At 39.2% G+C, this 19458-nt stretch overlaps 1 protein-coding gene across 1 annotated transcript; it reads right to left on the bottom strand.

The window, feature by feature from the left end:
- Positions 1-263: 263 nt before the first annotated feature.
- On the bottom strand, positions 264-16536 carry LOC308679418 (nidogen-1-like; the record flags this gene model as incomplete). The annotated part of the gene is made up of 4 exons (XM_081347030.1): positions 16316-16536; positions 4490-4789; positions 1712-1941; positions 264-679 (listed from the first exon to the last, which is right to left on the bottom strand). Coding segments are annotated over exons 1-4 (1141 nt in total), but the record flags the coding sequence as incomplete, so codon positions are not given.
- Between the last annotated feature and the right edge of the window lie 2922 nt (positions 16537-19458).

Raw genomic sequence — 19458 nt, 5'->3', positions numbered from 1 at the left:
ATGTTTTGTTCATCAACACCCAAATGAGGACTTTTTTTAATAAGATGCAAAGTTAGCATGTTTGCAAGTGAAAAAAATATGCTGTGAGACCTTCAACACTTCCTATGCCCGTGCATATTTAGAAATGGGGTGTGGGGAGAGAGATTCCTTCATATCTGTTGTTCATCATACCATGGACACACTGTAAATACTTTTGTATCTCACAAAACAGCCTATAGTGTTTACAAAAGATAACCAACAGAGATTTTGCTAGGTCATCTTACCAATTCCAGTTTCATCATCTTCTTCTACTTCAATAATCTGAGCATGCTGGTTGGGAAATTGGTGAATTGGAAACTGCAGAGGTGGATTTTTCCCTGTCGGATGCGGAAGTTTAACTGGAGGCTGATCAGTTAAAGTTTGGTATGGAAGCTGAAAATCATCTTCTACTGCTGGCTGAGGTAAGATGTATCCAGTCTGAAAATTATCTCCTCTGTCAGAAACATCATAGGAGACTTCTGGATGGCTTATTTCAATGGGGTCTTGGTGGAGAAGGGAAGGGTCTATGGTCACTTCCTGGAATTGCTCGTAGTCGCTGTATTCTACACTGGCAGGAGACTGAGTACCTTTGGCCGATAGGATATCATTTGAGCCACCAATCTCAAATGCCCAAACTCCAGGTTGTCCCAAATTGCTAGTCCTAAAAACCAAGACACACACAAAAAATTGAACTATACGTTAAGCAAGGCATGCTCAAGCATTGCAAATATTTTTTTTAAAAAAATTATGTTCCACAGCACAAATTATAAGAATAGCTGTGGTAAGGTAATCTTCATGAACTGTTTGGTTCAACCCTAAAAGATCTGAGGGTAAGAGTTGCTGGACAAGACTAAATAATATTTAAGGGGTGCTTATGACTTTAGAAAAAGTAAATATATCCATACAGTATACACACATATACAGAGCACACCACAGACCTGAATTGTGAAGAATAGGAAATCCATTTCCATTTAATATATATTTTCATTTCAGAATCATGCCTTCCAAGCTGCAGAATAAAAGCTGGAAACTTACAACTGTTGTTCTATTTCCTGGAACTGGTGTTCTCTGAGGAAGAGCAACGGAAGTTCCCAGAATGATCATGAGCATTTCAACTGGGAAATGTTATAAGCCTTTCTCTCTTTGAATGAAGAAAAACTATCCATTTGCATTGCTTTTTTATTAAAAAAATATCCTAGTAGGGTATAAAGTTTCTTACTAAATATATTTTGTTCTCTTGTAACTTTTATCCCAATAAACTTGCATAAGGTCCATACTGGCACTTATTACAGCAACGCATTGCTTCAGGTGAGGTCTGAATACATCCTTGCAGTTTCCAATATGAAAAGCTACTATCATGGTATTAAGTGTGAACAGGTTCTGTAACTTCTAAGTAATGTAAGTAAGAACATCTAATAAAATCACACAAACTGATACCACCATACCCCTTCCTCCTCTATCTTCTTCTTGTCTTAGTTGTCCATTAGGCTATTCTTTAAAAAACTTTCTTACCATAGGAAAAAGATTAGGCACATTATACATTCACAGCTATCTCTCCACCTACGATTTCTGAGTCCTTCAAGTGATGCAACTTACACGAGTAACATTTTATTTATAGAAGAACACTAACAAGATTTATAGAATTACTAGAAAATACAAAATTATTTTGGAAAAAATAATAAAAACAACATACTTGCACAGATTCCTAAGGATCTCTTCATCGTTAGCAATTATATTGTACGATCCAGCTTTTACCCATAGGATGAAATATGTAGAAGGTTGGCTGAAGCCAACAGTTGCTGGAACAACTGCGTTATCATTTTTGGAATGTGTACTATAGAACTGCAAGCCATCTTCTGGATAAAGGAAAACCGCATAGGAACTAGAGTCAGAAGACGCTAAAACAGCCTGGAATGTGTTTCTCTGTGGGGAAGATTTAAATTTCATTTGCAAAAATTAAAAATAATAATAATTAAACACCTGAATGATATATATTTCATAAAACAAGCCAGCTTGCTTAATTATTTATTGCAGAATACAATAAGCTTATCCAACTTAGCATGTTCCAATTCCACTGAATTTCAAGTCCCAGAATTCCTAGCAAGCATGGAATTCCATATTCCCATGCAGGTTCAAAATTTTGGGAGTTTCTGAAAGCTCCAAGTTAAGAAAAGCTGGAATACAGAATCAAGATTTTAAAGAAAGAAAGAAAGCTAGAAAATTTAGAATTCTTAGAAGAAACATTAAATTGTTTGTGTCAAAGCAAGTACAGGTGAAACTCGAAAAATTAGAATATCGTGCAAAAGTTCATTTATTTCAGTAATGCAACTTAAAAGGGGAAACTAATATATGAGATAGACTCATTACATGCAAAGCAAGATAGTTCAAGCCGTGATTTGTCATAATTGTGATGATTATGGCGTACAGCTCATGAAAACCCCAAATCCACAATCTCAGAAAATTAGAATATTACATGCAATCAATAAAACAAGGAGTGTACATAGAACAATATTGGACCTCTGACAAGTATAAGCATGCATATGTACTCAGTATTTGGTTTGGGCCCCTTTTGCAGCAATTACTGCCTCAATGCGGCATGGCATGGAAGCTATCAGCCTGTGGCACTGCTGAGGTGCCACAGGTGCCATCCTGGAAGACCAGGATGCTTCAATAGCGGCCTTCAGCTCCTCTGCATTGTTCGGTCTCATGTCTCTCATCTTTCTCTTGGCAATGCCCCATAGATTCTCTATGGGGTTCAGGTCAGGCAAGTTTGCTGGCCAATCAAGCACAGTAATCCCACGGTCATTGAACCAGATTTTGATGCTTTTGGCAGTGTGGGCAGGTGCCAAGTTCTGCTGGAAAATGAAGTCAGGATCCCCATAAAGCTCGTTTGCGGAAGGAAGCATGAAGTGCTCCAAAATCTCCTGGTAGACGGCTGCGTTGACCCTGGACTTAATGAAGCACAGTGGACCAACACCAGCAGATGACATGGCTCCCCAAATCAACACAGACTGTGGAAACTTCACACTGGACTTCAAGCATCTTGCAGTGTGTGCCTCTCCATCTTACTCCAGATTCTGGGTCCTTGGTTTCCAAATGACATGCAAAAGTTGCTCTCATCAGAAAAGAGGACTTTGGACCAGTGAGCAACAGACCAGGTCTGTTTTTTCTTTAGCGCAGGTAAGACGCTCCTGATGTTGTTTGTTGTTCAGGAGTGGCTTGACAAGAGGAATACGACATTTGAAGCCCATGTCCAGGATCCGTCTGTGTGTGGTGGCTCTTGATGCACTGACTCCAGCCTCAGTCCACTCCTTGTGAAAGTCCCCAACACTTTTGAATGGCCTTTTGCTGACAATCCTCTCCAGGCTGCGGTCATCCCTGCTGCTTGTGCACCTTTTTCTTCCACACTTTTCCCTTCCACATAACTTTCTATTAATGTGCTTTGATACAGCACTTTGGGAACATCCAACTTCTTTTGCAATTACCTTTTGAGACTTTCCCTCCTTATGGAGGGTGTCAGTGATGGTTTTCTGCACAACTGTCAGGTCAGCAGTCTTCCCCATGATTGTGATTCCTACTGAACCAGACTGAGAGACTCTTTAAAGACTCAGGAACCCTTTGCAGGTGTTATGGCTTAATTAGCTGATTAGAGTGGGACACTTTGAGCCTAGAATATTGCACCTTTTCACAATATTCTAATTTGCTGAGATTATGGATTTGGGGTTTTTATGAGCTGTAAGCCATAATCATCACAATTATGACAAATCACGGCTTAAACTATCTTGCTTTGCATGTAATGAGTCTATCTCATATATTAGTTTCCCCTTTTAAGTTGCATTACCGAAATAAATGAACTTTTGCACGATATTCTAATTTTTCGAGTTTCACCTCTATTTCTCTAATATCACAAAGTCATATAATTTAGAAATGAATATGTCCTAAGACCCTAATGTGACTAATTTTAGCCTAGGAGTCATTTTTACAATTGTATTTTTTTAGCATGTCTCTTTAGTTATTCTTAGAATTTATCCCTAGAAACGGTTAATGAGTCCAACTAGTTATTTATTAAATTTCTCCTTTATCCTAGCATTTGCCTCCAGATGCAAGGTCCACTTTTCAGATCAACAAACTCCCTTTCATCAGTCATTACTTATTAAACTGTTTTATTCTGTTTCCAAAATATCTCAAAAGAATAAAAAAATAAACATTATTCAAATGCCAGGATAAAACTGTAATTAAAATTAAATTAATTAAAACACATTTAGATGAAGAGAGCCTTATTTTCTAGAGAAATATGTATAAATTTACACTTTAAGGCTGCACTCCTAAATCTATTTGCTAGGAGATAAAACCAGATGGTTTCAATGGGAATTAATTCTCAGTAAACATGCACAGAATAATCTAGAGTTTCAGCATTAAAAATACAGTCATTGAATGCATTTTTTTCAGCGGTAGGCTGTCACCCGCTTACCTTCACTTGTAAAGTAGCATCTTGTCTAGATCCTACATAAGGGGCCACAGAATCCCAGGTAACAATGACAACACTCTCTGGATCAAAGGTAGCATTTGGAAAGCCCCTTTTGATGTACTTGGCAGCACGTTGGAGGATCTCAGGGGAAGAATCTTCCCTGTAATACACATTTCCATGTCCACCTGTAGTATCCAAGTCAGCGTAAAAGGGAGCAAGACCTCCAAAACTAAGAGGAAATTGACCAAGATACTCATCTTCTCTTGATGGCTCACTCACTGCGATGATGCCATTAGTAAGAACCTAGTTAAAAGAAAAAGTATGTGTTGCAAATGCACAAATACAATGCAATCAAGCAATGCTTACCTCCCATTTTGAAAACATAAAAATGTATTTTATATACATTTATAAATATGTAAACATCTAAAAAAATTGTGTATTTGCTAGATTTGAATAATAGGCAGATTGTGTATTTTCCAAAATGAAGGGATCACCCATTGGGGCTGGAGCTCTCAAGGCAGTCCAAGATACAGCCTGAAACCATCACAGCATTGGCACAGCCTAACTTGAATATCTGCAATCCTTATTAAAACTTAGGACCATAACATCGAAGAGATGAACTAATTGATAACTGAGGAAGAATTTTTTTCAGCAATTAAACAATTGAAAGTGGGCAAAGCGCCAGGTACGGATGGATTGACTGCTGTGTATTACAAAAATTTACAGTTAGAGATGGTGAAGCCATTAAGGGAATTGTTTCAGACAATTCAAATGGGAGGAGGGGTACCTCCGTCTTGGAAAACTGCTTTTATCTCTTTGATTCCAAAGGAAGACCAGGATGTCACCCAAGTAAAAAATTATAGGCCAATATCACTTTTGAACACGGACTACAAGATATTTGCTAAAGTTCTAGCTAACAGACTAATGAGGGTACTGCAACAAGTAATTCATGGTGATCAAACTGGGTTTATAAGTGGTAGACAAATGAAGAACAATGTGAGGCATGTAGTAGATTTGTTGGAATTTTTGGAAAGAAACAATCAGATCCCTGCAGCGTTGATCTTCTTGGATGCTGAAAAAGCCTTTGATCAATTGGATTGGCAATTTTTGTTGAAAGTATTAGATAAAATGAAATTTGGGGATAAATTTTTACAACCAATCAGGGCATTATATCAAAAGCAAACAGCCCGCATAATAGTTAATAATAGTTTGACTGAAGTATGTAACATTGAAAAGGGTAAAAGGCAGGGGTGCCCATTGTCACCCTTATTATTTGTTTTAACATTGGAGATATTATTGATTAAAACTTAGGACCTTAACAGACACATTTTGCTGTAACTCAGACAACATTCTTTAATGAAGGAGTCAAAAGCATTTGTACATCTTAATGTTTTCTCCAGGTTGGCATAAAGATACAAGGTTATCATAATATGGATTTTTTTATTTAGTTGATATGACACTCAACAACACTTTTATTTTTATTTTTTGTATGATACTATCTTAGGTAGCAACTTCACTTATAGCATTAAATGTATAGAGCAGTTAGGAAATATATAGCTAGATTCAAATAACAGAAACCAGTATGGATCTATTCTAAGTCAAATTAAATAAAATCCTTTAATACAATTGCAATTAAGAGTAGAATGTTAATAATTATATTCTGCAAAGTTCAGCATTGATCTGATCAGAGTGGAGCTCCAGTGCTTTTCAGTTATTACAAAATTCTGAGCTTTAAGGAGATATGAAATATGTTTGAGGGAAACTTTAATTTCAGAGGACTTTGCATCGTGTACTAGATTATAAATTGATTTATTTAGTTTAAAGTGTCTTAGTTAAAAGAGACTTTTATGGTTTCTCTTTTGACTTTCTCTTATGACTTCTCAGGTTCAGCTATAAAGGTATGAAAGGAAGGGTGGAGTCTATGAGTTAAGAATTTCTGATTCATCTTGATTATTTTAAGCATTCATGATATGGACACTATGTTTCTGTTAACAAATCCTAAAAATATTTTTTGGGTTTTTTTAAGCAACTGCATGACACAACTGGCATTTTATTTGACCTACCATTGAGAACCTTTTGACACATCCTGCTAAAGCAATCCTCGCCTTCATTTGCTTTGATGTGATGTGATTGTTCCCTTCTCTTCCCAGAAATCCCTAGTTTTACATTTTTTATTTTGTATGCTTTCCTGTTGGTTAGAGTGGAACCCTGGTCTTTGTTGTGCTGGTTTTTTACTTACAAAGAACTGCTTTTATTTTAAAAATAAATATAGGTATAAATTTAATATGATTACCTATCGTGCTTACCTTGGAATGTCACCGTCTGCTCCACCACTTCAGTGTTCTATTACAACTTCAATCCCTCCTCATTTTGTTAATCTGCAATTCCACACACTTAGGAGAATTGTGTGCTGCACTGACTAACAAGTGTCTACCGACTCATTTTTATTAAATAGCATGACCAGTGGAAGAGAAATCTCTATCAGGTTATTCTTCCCATATTTGTTGTAGTTAATACTGTAAATGCCATTTCTTCCCATTCCTTTTTTCATATCTACAGTATTATAATGGTGTAATGTATATAATTCACCAATTTTAGTTCTCAGTTCAGGGAAAAGATTTGGCTAGGTACATTTAAAGGTAAAGGTAAAGGTTCCCCCGCACATGCGTGCTAGTCGTTTCCAACTGTAGGGGCCGGTGCTCATCTCCGTTTCAAAGCCGAAGAGCCAGCGCTCGTCCAAGGACGTCTCCGTGGTCATGTGGCCGGCATGACTAGACGCCAAAGGCGCACGGAACGCTGTTACCTTCCCACCGTAGCGGTCCCTATTTTTCTACTTGCATTTTTACGTGCTTTCGAACTGCTAGGTTGGCAGAAGCTGGGACGAGTAACAGGCGCTCACTCTGTTACGCGGCACTCGGGATTTGACCCGCCAAACTGCCGACCTTCTGATCGACAAGCTCAGCGTCCTAACCCACTGAGCCACCGCGTCCCTAGGTACATTTGACAAGTCCCAATTTAGGATAAAATTGGTCATGTACCGCCTCCTGGTGGTCCAGATAAGTAAAATAAGTAAAAAGATATTTGTTTGTAGTACACTTTTTAGAATGTGACTTGATATGACATTATTGTACTGGTTGAGTTTCACACCCTATGCTAAACCATAAGTTATGTAGATGGATTTACACTTCATGCTAAGCTACAAAAACCAAGATTTGTAGACAATAATGGCTGAATTCACTGCACGTGCTAATCCAAGCACTGTAAATCACATTTTGACTTAGCATAATTATGTCACATCAGGAGTCCCCAACCCCCAGTCAGTGTACCAATACCGGGCTGCAGCATGTCAGCAACCAGTCCACATAAACAAGCAAAGCCCCATCCATGGTATGCAGGCAGCACAGAAAACCACATATTCTCCAGTCCATGGAAAAACTTTTCTCCACGGAATCGGTCCCTGGTGCCCAAAAGGTTGGGGACCTCTGGCTCACACTATGTCTACCTCCCCCAACACAATCCATCCCACTATTTTCCTTAGCCTCGTGTGTATATCACACCATAGATGTTAATTTAGCAGGGTTGTTTTTTCAACATTCTGCTACTTGGCTATGAGGCATAAACCTTACAAGGATGTCAAAAGAAAACAGAACAGATTCCGTATTTGCTATTTACTTTACAACTCCGGCATTTCCTTGTCAAGATAAGATAATTGCTATAGTCATACTTTCCCAGAAGGGCTGAGAAGAACCTTCTCAAACAGATGCAGCTGTAATGTTTCTGGATAAATATATACAGGATGCAAACAGATAAAAACCAGTTAGGTTGTCTGGTAAGATAACCAATGGTAAATCTTTCAAAGACCAGAATTTTTGATTCAAGGATATTTATAAAAAGCATTCTAAAAACACTGATATCAGTGAGCAGAAATATTTAGTAAGTAACAGAAACACTTGTTGTTACACATTTCTAGCTGATTTATGATGGGATCATATTGTTGAAGTGACATCATAAGGGAATTTTGCAATGATGTCTTAAATTCAAATTGAAGATAGGAATAAATAGATCCCTCAGCTCCAGAATTAGCTTGTCAATTATTCATAACACCTCAGAAGATCATATTTTCCCTTAAATATATAACTTCCTCAAATTGTCTAATCATTTAATCCAAAATCACAAAATTTATTCAAGTTAATTAAATAATAAAAACTCAGAAATAGAGTATTTGACATGTTGTAAAACAGATAACTTTATGCCACCAAATAAACATTTAAGAATTTGCTCTAATTGTGTAAACTACTATAGCTAAAATAATTACTATTCATCCATCTCTTCATCAGATATGACTCAAAAACAAGAACATTAATATAATACTATGTTTTATCAAAGTTAAAGACTGAAACATTAACTTCTGCCTATTCATCATCAGGTACTGATTAGCCACAAAAGAATAATTGTGCTTTGAAATGAGATTTGCTATTGCAGAATTTGCTTCTGATAAGAAAATAACTATCAAAGTTTTCTACTGCCAAAATCTAAGTGCTGTCACTGGTCAAATGCCTCAATCTGATTCTTCCAAAGAATACGGTATTCACTGATGTGGAAAGAGATCATATGGAACAATGAAAGACCCAACTATAATGTTTAGAAAGTCACAATTTTATGTGTCATTTCTCTTATTGTATTTTTTAAATATATGCTGCTGTTATCTGATTTCTGCTTTATATAGTGGTCCACCCAGAGCCCTTGGTGCCAAAAACAAAATAAATAAATAAAAATGCTGTACCCGGGCCACAAACACAAATTCTGCAGCACAAAAAGAACTAAGATATTGAAACTTAATTTTACAATCACAAAGATACAATCGTGATTTTAGCAGTTATTATTCATGTACTTACAGACATTGAGTACTTGCATTTTTATAGTATTTATTTGCTTTGTGTATAGGTTTTGTAGTTTTATTTTTTTTTTAACATTGTAAGCCGGTCAGAGTTGCATTGTAATAAGATGGGTGGTCAATAAATTTAATAAGTAAAAATAAACAAACAAATAAACATATTTTGAAGGCTCTTCAAAATTTTTGAAAAGGGTATTTCTTAATAAGTGAGCAGCTTCTTTTGAAGCAATAAAGCAGCTGCATTTTTTTCTGGCCTGAAAGAACAATGTGATGAGTAATAAATTGGATTTGATCCTAATCGATTTAAATTCATCTTAATGCACAACCAATCAAACTACAGATGTTCACATTTATCTCATTCCATTTTGTATCATGTTCATAGATGTGAAGTATGTCTCATTTGTTGATGTCTCTGCATTATGGAACAACATTATCTTTAATATCTTTATGGCGCCAACCCTGCCAGTCTTCAAGTTGTTTCCTGGATCATTTTCCTCAATAAATAAATGGACAAATATGATGTTTTTGATTTGTTTATTGGGTGCTCTAGTTTTAGGGCTTGTGTAGAAAACAGGTCACATTTTAGGTCATATTTATGCAGAAATATTGAACATTCAAAGGGTTCATAAACTTTTAAGCAGTACTGTAAGTTACATTTATAAGTAAAAACATCTCTTGCAGACATTATGCATAGTTCTGCCTCAGTTAGCTAGAAGAATTTGTAAAAAGCAGCAAGAGGATAAAGAGGGAAAGGGGGAAAGTCCAGTGTTTCAAACAAGGATATTCTTCATATGAATGTCAATCATCTCACACAGTACAGGGACATTACTATATACATGAGCCACATCCCATTACTGTAATACCAAGAAGCTATGGCAGCTTTGGTTATAGCAGAAGGGCCATAACTTTGTATACAGCAGAACTTGTAATTAAAACTTGGCAATTAAAAAGCGTGCAAGAATCAGGGCAGGCAGAATGGAGAGAGGTTTTTATCTCAAATTGTGAAGAGTTACTGCTTACCAGAACAAATAACAGTGATTATATGGGTCAGCTATCTCGTTCAGTGCACAGCAGTTTCCTGTTTGTTTTCACAATGAACAGATTCTTATAAAATGTTAATATAGCTGAAAGTGCAGGTGACATTTTGAAATATATAATGCTTTCAAAATCTGTTTAGTTGAATACAATGATATCCCTTTAAACAGAGAAATGAACTCCCCCCTTCATCTGCATTTTCCATGAATACCAGCATTTCCAGAGCAGGGGCTTTAGAGATGGATAGTTATTTAATGTATTAACAACTAAATAAAATATTGCCATATACTGACAACTTGTTCTGGAATGAATGTTGGTTTGTAATGATATCCATTGTCCCACTTAATTCCAATGACAATGAAAAACAATTACCCGGTATTCTGAATAGATTTTCTAAAATTTGTTGACCCAAAGACCAATTCTAATACACAGTATTACTTTTGTAGAAAATATAAGTGATCCCAAGAAGTTTTCACTGGAGTGATTTCTGAGGAAGGCTTCTAGAAAATTCTACTTTATATTAGTGACCAATAGGAATAAAGCAGAAGATTTACTCAGAACAAATACAGTATAATACAGCACCTGCTGCCGGCATCAACTTCCCTCCGTCCAGTGCGCTCCCACAGAGAGGGCCTCCTCAGGGTGCCTCCGATCAAAGAATGTCGATTGGTGGCCCCCAGGGGGAGGGCGTTCTCTGTGGGCGCACCAGACCTGTGGAACCGCCTTCCGGTTGAGCTCCGGATGGCCCCCGACCTGCGCTCCTTCCGGCGTGATTTAAAAACTTATCTATTTGAACAATCTGGCCTGGTCTGATGGGTTTGGGGTTGGATTTAAACAAGTTTTAACACATTTTTAGTATTGTATTCTTGGGCATAATTATTTAATTCTTTTTAATCTCTTTTTCAACTTTTGTATTTACATTTTTGATATTTATTGCCTTATACACCGCCCTGAGTCCTTCGGGAGAAGGGCGGTATAAAAATTTAATAAATAATAAATAATAAATAAATATATTCCATATCTGTTATCTTCCTGTGTCCCTCTGTAATTTATGATTCCCAATAGTGGCCCAAATAAATGAGCCTCTTCAATACATCTTAATATAGGAGGGAGCAGGACAGGCATGTGCAGACAGAGAACTGCATTCTCTCAAGAATCGAGAACATAATTCATTCAGTGCTTTACATGTCATCTGTGAAATCCTGAACTTGCTGCAGTGCAATCACCTCCTTTAGAATCTATGTTTTATGAGTTAATCCTGAGAGTATCCAGCTGCTATATTCTGCACTGGCTTCTTTTAGTGTAATCCTCAAGGGCAGTTTCACATAACACATAATCTAGAAGATAAATTGTTAATTGTATTATTACTACTACAGTAATAAAATGGAAGCTCTTAATTAGGAAAAATTAGTGTAGCCAGATTATTCATGTATAGGAACCTTCAGAAACAAGATGAATCAACTAAAATTTCCTTGTACTTGTCCTAAATAAGAATACCATTCAGAACGGGATATTTACCCAATACCAATACCTGGGAAGTACAAATTTACAGAACCCCCTCTTTGCAGGAGTCAGCTTCACATTACTGGTTCAGTGCCAGTTCACAACACACAATTGTCCAGTATTTGACATTGACTCCTGGATCTCTTGGATAGGGAGGGAAATCCGTATTGATGACACCTGATGATCTAAATCTCATATAGCTAATACAGAAGAGGCAACTTAGCAGTCAACATTCTCTGAAGATTGGAGCAAAACCACTGCAAAAGTGAGGTGGTGAGCAGACTCTGGCTAGCTGACTGCTAAGTGGGCCTAGGTGGTGGCTCTGGCTAGAGAACGTGAGGAGGATCAAATGGTGGACCTCCCCAATAACCTGCAAAGGAGGTTATTATCTCCTGCATTATATTGTTGAAGGATCATCCAGCAGAGTTGGCCGGAGTTGGACTTTGAGAAATATCGAACAGGATACTTGATTGGCTATGATTGATTAATTAATTAATTAGTTCAGCACTGTTCCTCTATACATGGATATGCATCTTGCAGTTGTAGCACAGCAATTCTTAAAATGTGGCTTGCAGGTTACAGAATATTCTTAATATGGAAAACTAGGTGCTCATTAAATTTAGTTTATAGCACAGGTCATCATCGAATGAATTTTGAGCAATACTGCACAGACCCTTGCAACACTGTATGTTGTAGCAGTAGTAGTATCCATCAGTTGTGTCCAACTCTAGGGCACAGTGCTTTTCTCTGTTTCTTGGCCAAGGAAGCCAGTGTTCTCCGAAGACCATTCCATGGTCATGTGGCCAGCAAGGCTATACACCAAAGACACACAGAACATTGTTACTTTCCCACAGAAGTGGTACCTATTAATCTACTTGCATTTGCATGCTTTCAAACTGCTAGGTGTGCAGGAGCTGAAAGCAGCAGGATGGCATAAAATTGTCCCATACAGCCTAAGTATTTATGCAGTAATGGTGAGATGAAGCTAGGATGAATTTCTCAGCAATACATGCACTGGAGGAGCACATACTCAGTTGTTTCTGTCTGTCCAGAGCCTCAGGAACATTCTCTCTCTGGGTAAGGAATCTTTCTGTATTGGTCTTTGACCACATCTTGAGGGGAGGGCATGACACTATGCCAGAGTAAAGGCCCTTCAGTGTTTAGGCATTTTGAGTTTAATAAGGTGTGCCAAAAGGGAGACAAAGTTGGATTCACAATAAATAGAATTTCGGGTACTAGCTAGGTCCATTTGGTGCACTATGTCTGCTATACTCTGTTTAATAAATGCTTTGGTCTGATTGTATCTCATGCAAACTAAGTAGTACACAGGAGAGAAACCCAAAGCTGAGATTTTAGTTGTTGCTGTCTGCTTACATGTGGATTGAAAATCATTACTCACAAACATCAGAATTATATTCAATGAAATGAAAGGTCCCTCTAGCCCAGCATTGTGTGGCCCAAAATTATCAATCACATGCTATAGAAACTCCCAAGTAGGTCTTCCAAGTTCAACAACATTATCCTGCTTGTGTTTCCCACTAAACAACAGGAGAACATTTTGTGAGACTCCCCAACTAGTATCAAGAGTAAATCACACCCTGATATTTTCAAAATTTAGCTTGTCTACACTTAGCAGAAGACTCTAAGATACAGCTTAGCCAGATTAGAATCTTTGTTGAAACAAGAATGAAGCTGTACACAACAGCTGATAAATTACCACCAGAAAAAAGATGTAAATGATTTGTATACCCTTTAAATTGTTATTCCTTCCTCCTGTCTTTTGGAATTAATGGATCCTGGCAAAGTGCTCTATGGTCTTAAAGCCAAACAGCTGTTTCATTTGTACATAAGGCAGCTTCTACCCCAGGAAATGCTCATTGCAGGTTCCAGCAGCTTCATTGTATATCAGTGCAGTATCTACATTTTGTGTAGTACCGGTAACTTTACAGCAATGTTGTGACCTGCAATAATTTTATATGCTTTTTCTAAATCTTTCTAGATTTAAAAAAACAGATTTATAAATGTTCAGCATATCTCATAAAATTACAGGGACTCAAAGAACCAAGAATAATTTAGGAATATAAATCAACATGAAAATGTGGAATAACATAAAGCCTCAACAATTGAAATGTAAGGCAAAAAAGAATTCTTCATCTGATGGCATATAAAAGACAGTACTGAAAATGCTTGGTGAGCAAATTCTGGCAGATAATTCTTCAACTGCAATGCAACCACTATCGTAAAAAACAAAAAACATTTCCCTGTCTTGACTGGTATATATAATGTATCAGCCCCCTCCTCTACTGGGAAGATTAACAGTCTTCCCAGTAGAGGAGGAGCTGATACATTTAACTTATATACAGGCATGTTGGGTCTACCAAACTACTTTGAAGAGAATAGTGTAACCAAGGGTGTCTAACCTTGGCAACTTTAAGACTTGTGGACTTCAACTCCCAGAATTTCCCAACTAGAATGGCTGGCTGGGAAATTCTGGAGTTGAGGTCCAGAAGTCTTAAAGTTGCCAGTGTTTGACACCTCTGATGTAAACCTTAGATTTCCTGAAGATTTCGTCCAAAAATGAATGAATGAATGACACAGCTTTATGAAAATGACATACACAACCTCTGAATAAATGCCTTTCATTTCTTGCTACTGTAAAGTTTCCTTATCATCAAGCTGAATTTCTGGGGACTTCAGCAATATATCCATATGGCAGCCATATGGAAAGAGCTTAACTAGTTCTAGGGATTTTTTTTCAACTCCAGCCTACAAACCCAGTATTTCCTAATGGCTTCCCATCCAAATATTAACCAGGTGCATCTCTGCTTAAGTTTTTCAAGAACAGTCACAGTCAATAGGTGTTACCACACTGTTGAAAGCATTTTATGGGATTTGGCTGTTTGAACGAGATCAGAATGTGCCCGAATGTAACACAACCCACATATGCTGAAAACGTTCAATGCATAGTTTTAAGTACCATAAGAAAAGCAAGATGACCTAACCGTATCCTTGTTCCAATCCCTACCATGCTGAGAAAAACCAAGATCAGATCAAATCAAACCAGTAATCAATGTGAAAGAATAATCATGGATTAGATCCGTGGCTTGAACAGTACTAAGAAAGGAATGTAAATATTTAGAACAGAACAAGGTCTGCTTTTTTGGCCTGACATGCATGATCATTATTTCATTTGCATGACCTGCAAGTCCAGTGGATTCACAGCTGAAATGATGGTAACAATGTCTTTTCTAGTTAGGATTGTGAATCTTGGAAAAAAACAAAGACCATCTGCTTTCTATTTTGTTTGGAATTAGTAAGAGTCTATCCTAATTGCCAAAACAACTCCGAACAAATCTTTCCCACCGCACCCAAAACATCTCCTTGCTTTCCTCCTCCTGCATAATTTCTTCTTCCGAATATCCCATGCAACTTCTCGGGCATTGACATTTTATAGAAAAGACTCCACTTATATCAGATCATCCCAGGTTCACACAAATTCAGGAGACACCATTCAGTTTAGAATAGCCTGATGGAGGATAACTACAAGGAATGTACAAGTCTGTTCTTTATTAGGAATGCTTATTTACAAATCCATACTCCAGGTTTTGTGCAGAATTACAATCAATTTCAGATGGAAGAATAACATTGCCCTGAACACAGACAGAGTGCCTTGCCTAAGGCACAATCCAAACTGCAGTCATGCAGGATCAAGAGAATCTCACTCAAGGAACAAGCAAAGGAAAAGTCTCTCTTGAGTTGAGGAATCATCTATCTATCTAGCTTTCTGGAAGATAGCTTGGAAGATTTCAATTTCTCAGACTTTTCAGTTTCAAGTCAGGGTTTTTTTTTTGACTCCTGGAAACCTCCTGGGACTTGTCCCTGCAGTTTTCTTGGAACGGTTTTTCAGCAGTGGGTTTGGCACCGTCTGCTGGCTAGGGCTGACTAGCAAAGTGACTGCCCAGGATCACCAAGTTGGCTTCGGCCCAAAGCGGGACAAGAATTCAGCTTCCTAGTTTCTAGCCTGATGCTTTCATCCAAGCCAGCAATTCTCCCTTTTAGGGATGAAGCAGCCGCTTATCAGAGCAAGCTTCCTCCTCCTTGGCTGCCGGCCCGAGCAGCAGCAGCAGCAGCAGACACTTCCACACGTAGTGACAGCAACTCCGGTTCACTCTTTTCCCCCCTCCTTTCACCATCCTGACGCGCTCCTTGTTTGGAAATCACATTCCAGGACCCTCCTCCCCCCCCCCCCCAGCACACACAAACCGATCAGGATCTCGTCCTTGCCCGAATCCATTCGCCGTGGCCCCTCCTTCCCTTCCTCTTCCAGCTCTCTCGCTCTCTCTCTCTCTCTCTCTCTCTCCAGCCCGATCCCTTCCCTTCACCTCCCGGGCACTTACATAGAGGGAGTGGACGCTAGAGCCGTAGAAGTGCAGCGGCGTGTCGAGCAAGAGAGGCGCGGAGCTGACATCGTCCCCCGCTTCCAACGCCTCGTCGCCCCGAGCCAAGCCGAAAGGGAAGAGGAAGCCCTCGCGAGGGGAGCAGCCCCCCGGCGCCAGCAGCGCCAGCAGCGCCCACAAACTCAGCCCTCTCATGATCCCGCGCTTTCTCGAGTCACCTCAAGGGCGAGAGGCGGCGGGACGCGCTACAAGTTTTAAACCCCGCCGGGGCTGCGAAGGAAAGAGAGGAGGGGGACACGCTCGCTAGAATGGGGAACCGACCAATCAATAGATGGTTGAGAAGAAAGCTACCCTATCGCAAGGCTTGGACTTGCCTTGGCTTCCCTCCCCACCCCCCACCCCAAGCCATAAAAGAAAAGCTGGAAGCGTGGGATCGCTTAGCTTCCTCCCATTTCCCCGTCCTCTTTTCCCGCCTTCTTCCACGAGCTCCTATGGTCACATTCTGTAAGACGAGCTCTTCTGTTTCTTACTCGCCTCGCGTGAGCGTGAATGGTCGCATATATATATATATATATATATATATATATATATATATATATATATATATATATATATATATATATATATATATATATATATATATATATATATATATATATATATATATATATATATATATATATATATATATATATATATATATATATATATATATATATATATGTGTGTGTGTGTGTGTGTGTGTGTGTGTGTGTGTGTGTGTGTGTGTGTGTGTGTGTGTGTGTGTGTGTGTGTGTGTGTGTGTGTGTGTGTGTGTGTGTGTGTGTGTGTGTGTGTGTGTGTGTGTGTGTGTGTGTGTGTGTATATATATGTGTAGTTTCATGGGGAAACTAAGTGCCGCCACATGTTTGTTGGACCCGTGTCCCTCCTGGCTAGTCTATGCTTCTCGGGAGGTTACACGAGGCTGGCTCCTAGCAGTTATCAATGCCTCACTGAGTGAAGGGTACTTCCCTGCTGCCTTGAAAGAGGCGGTGGTAAGGCCCCTCCTCAAGAAACCGGCACTGGACCCAGCTGTTTTAAACAACTTCCGTCCTGTCTCCAACCTTCGCTTCCTTGCGAAGGTCGTTGAGAGCGTGGTGGCACGACAGCTCCCTTTGAACCTGGAGGAAGCTGAATATCTAGATCCGTACCAATCGGGTTTCAGACCGGGGCACAGCACGGAGACGGCATTGGTCGCGCTGGTGAATGATCTCTGGCGGGCCCGAGATAGAGGTTATTCTTCTGTCCTGGTCCTATTAGATCTATCAGCGGCTTTTGATACCATCGACCATGGTATCTTACTGCGTCGTCTTGAGGGGCTGGGAGTGGGAGGCACCGTTCTGCGTTGGTTCTCCTCCTACCTCTCGGACCGTTCGCAGACGGTGTTGGCAGGAGGGCAGAGGTCAAGCCCTAGGCCTCTTAATTGTGGAGTGCCTCAGGGTTCGGTGCTCTCGCCCCTCCTGTTCAACATCTATATGAAGCCGCTGGGAGAGATCATCCGTAGCTTCGGGGTGAAATATCATCAATATGCTGATGATACCCAGCTATTCATCTCCACCCCGAACCAACCCAGTGATGCCCTCGATGTGATGTCCCGTTGTCTGGAAGCGGTACAGATTTGGATGGGAGAAAACAGGCTTCGACTCAACCCGGCCAAGACTGAGTGGCTGTACATACCGTCATCTCGTTTAGTCCAAGAGGTTCCATCTCTGACTATAGGAGGAGAGATGTTACCTCCCATTGATAAAGCACGCAATCTGGGCGTCCTCCTAGATTCACGACTCAGTTTTGAAGATCACATTGGAACCGTGGCTAGGGGGGCATTTGCCCAGATTCGTCTTATATACCAATTACGCCCCTTTTTGGACCGAGATGCCCTACGTACAGTCACCCACGCACTCGTTACCTCCCGTATTGATTACTGTAATGCTCTCTACATGGGGCTGCCCTTAAAGACCACCCGGAGGCTTCAGCTGGTGCAGAATGCAGCTGCGCGGGTTGTGATGGGAGCTTCCCGATACTCCCATATTACACCCCTCCTGCGGGAGCTGCATTGGCTACCAGTTGCCCTCCGGGTGAGATTTAAGGTGCTGGTACTTACCTTTAAAGCCCTACATGGCTTAGGTCCGGGATACTTGCAGGACCATCTGCTGCCGGGAACAAATTCCCATCGTCCAGTACGCTCACACAGAGAAGGCCTCCTCAGGGTACCGTCAGCTAGGCAATGTCGGCTGGCGACCCCCAGGGGGAGGGCCTTCTCTGTGGGAGCACCAACCCTATGGAATCAGCTCCCCCCTGAGCTTCGGATAGCCCAAAACCTCCAATCCTTTCGCCGCGGCCTCAAAACACACCTGTTCCACCAAGCTGACCTAGACTGACAGGCATCTTAATTAATTTATATTTAGTATTTTTAATTCATTTTTAAATTCTCTAATTTTTTATTGCACTGATGTTCTCAATTTCATTTATCTTGATTTATGCACTTATTATATGTTTTATTGTGAGCCGCCCTGAGTCCTTCAGGAGATAGGGCGGGATATAAATCCCATCAATAAATAAATAAATAATAAATAAATAATATATATATATATATATATATATATATATATATATATATATATATATATATATATATATATATATATATATATATATATATATATATATATATATATATATATATATATATATATATATATATATATATATATATATACACACACACACAGTCATGGCCGAAATTGTTGGCACCCCAGAAATTTTTCCAGAAAATCAAGTATTTCTCACAGAAAAGTATTGCAGGAACACATGTTTTGCTATACACAGGTTTATTCCCTTTGTGTGTATTGGAACACAACAAAAAAAGGGAGGAAAAAAAGCAAATTGGACATAATGTCAAACAAAACTCCAAAAATGGGCTGGACAAAATTATTGGCACCCTTTCAAAATTGTGGATAAATAAGATTGTTTCAAGCATGTGATGCTCCTTTAAACTCACCTGGGGCAAGTAAAAGGTGTGGGCAATATAAAAATCACACCTGAAAGCAGATAAAAAGGAGAGAAGTTCACTTAGTCTTTCCATTGTGTGTCTGTGTGTGCCACAC

Source organism: Vipera berus, assembly GCF_964194415.1.
Source record: "Vipera berus genome assembly, contig: HAP1_SCAFFOLD_500, whole genome shotgun sequence".
Lineage (NCBI taxonomy): Eukaryota > Metazoa > Chordata > Lepidosauria > Squamata > Viperidae > Vipera > Vipera berus.
The sequence above is the reverse complement of the archived record's forward strand: the minus strand, read 5'-3'. Positions and strand labels throughout refer to the sequence as shown.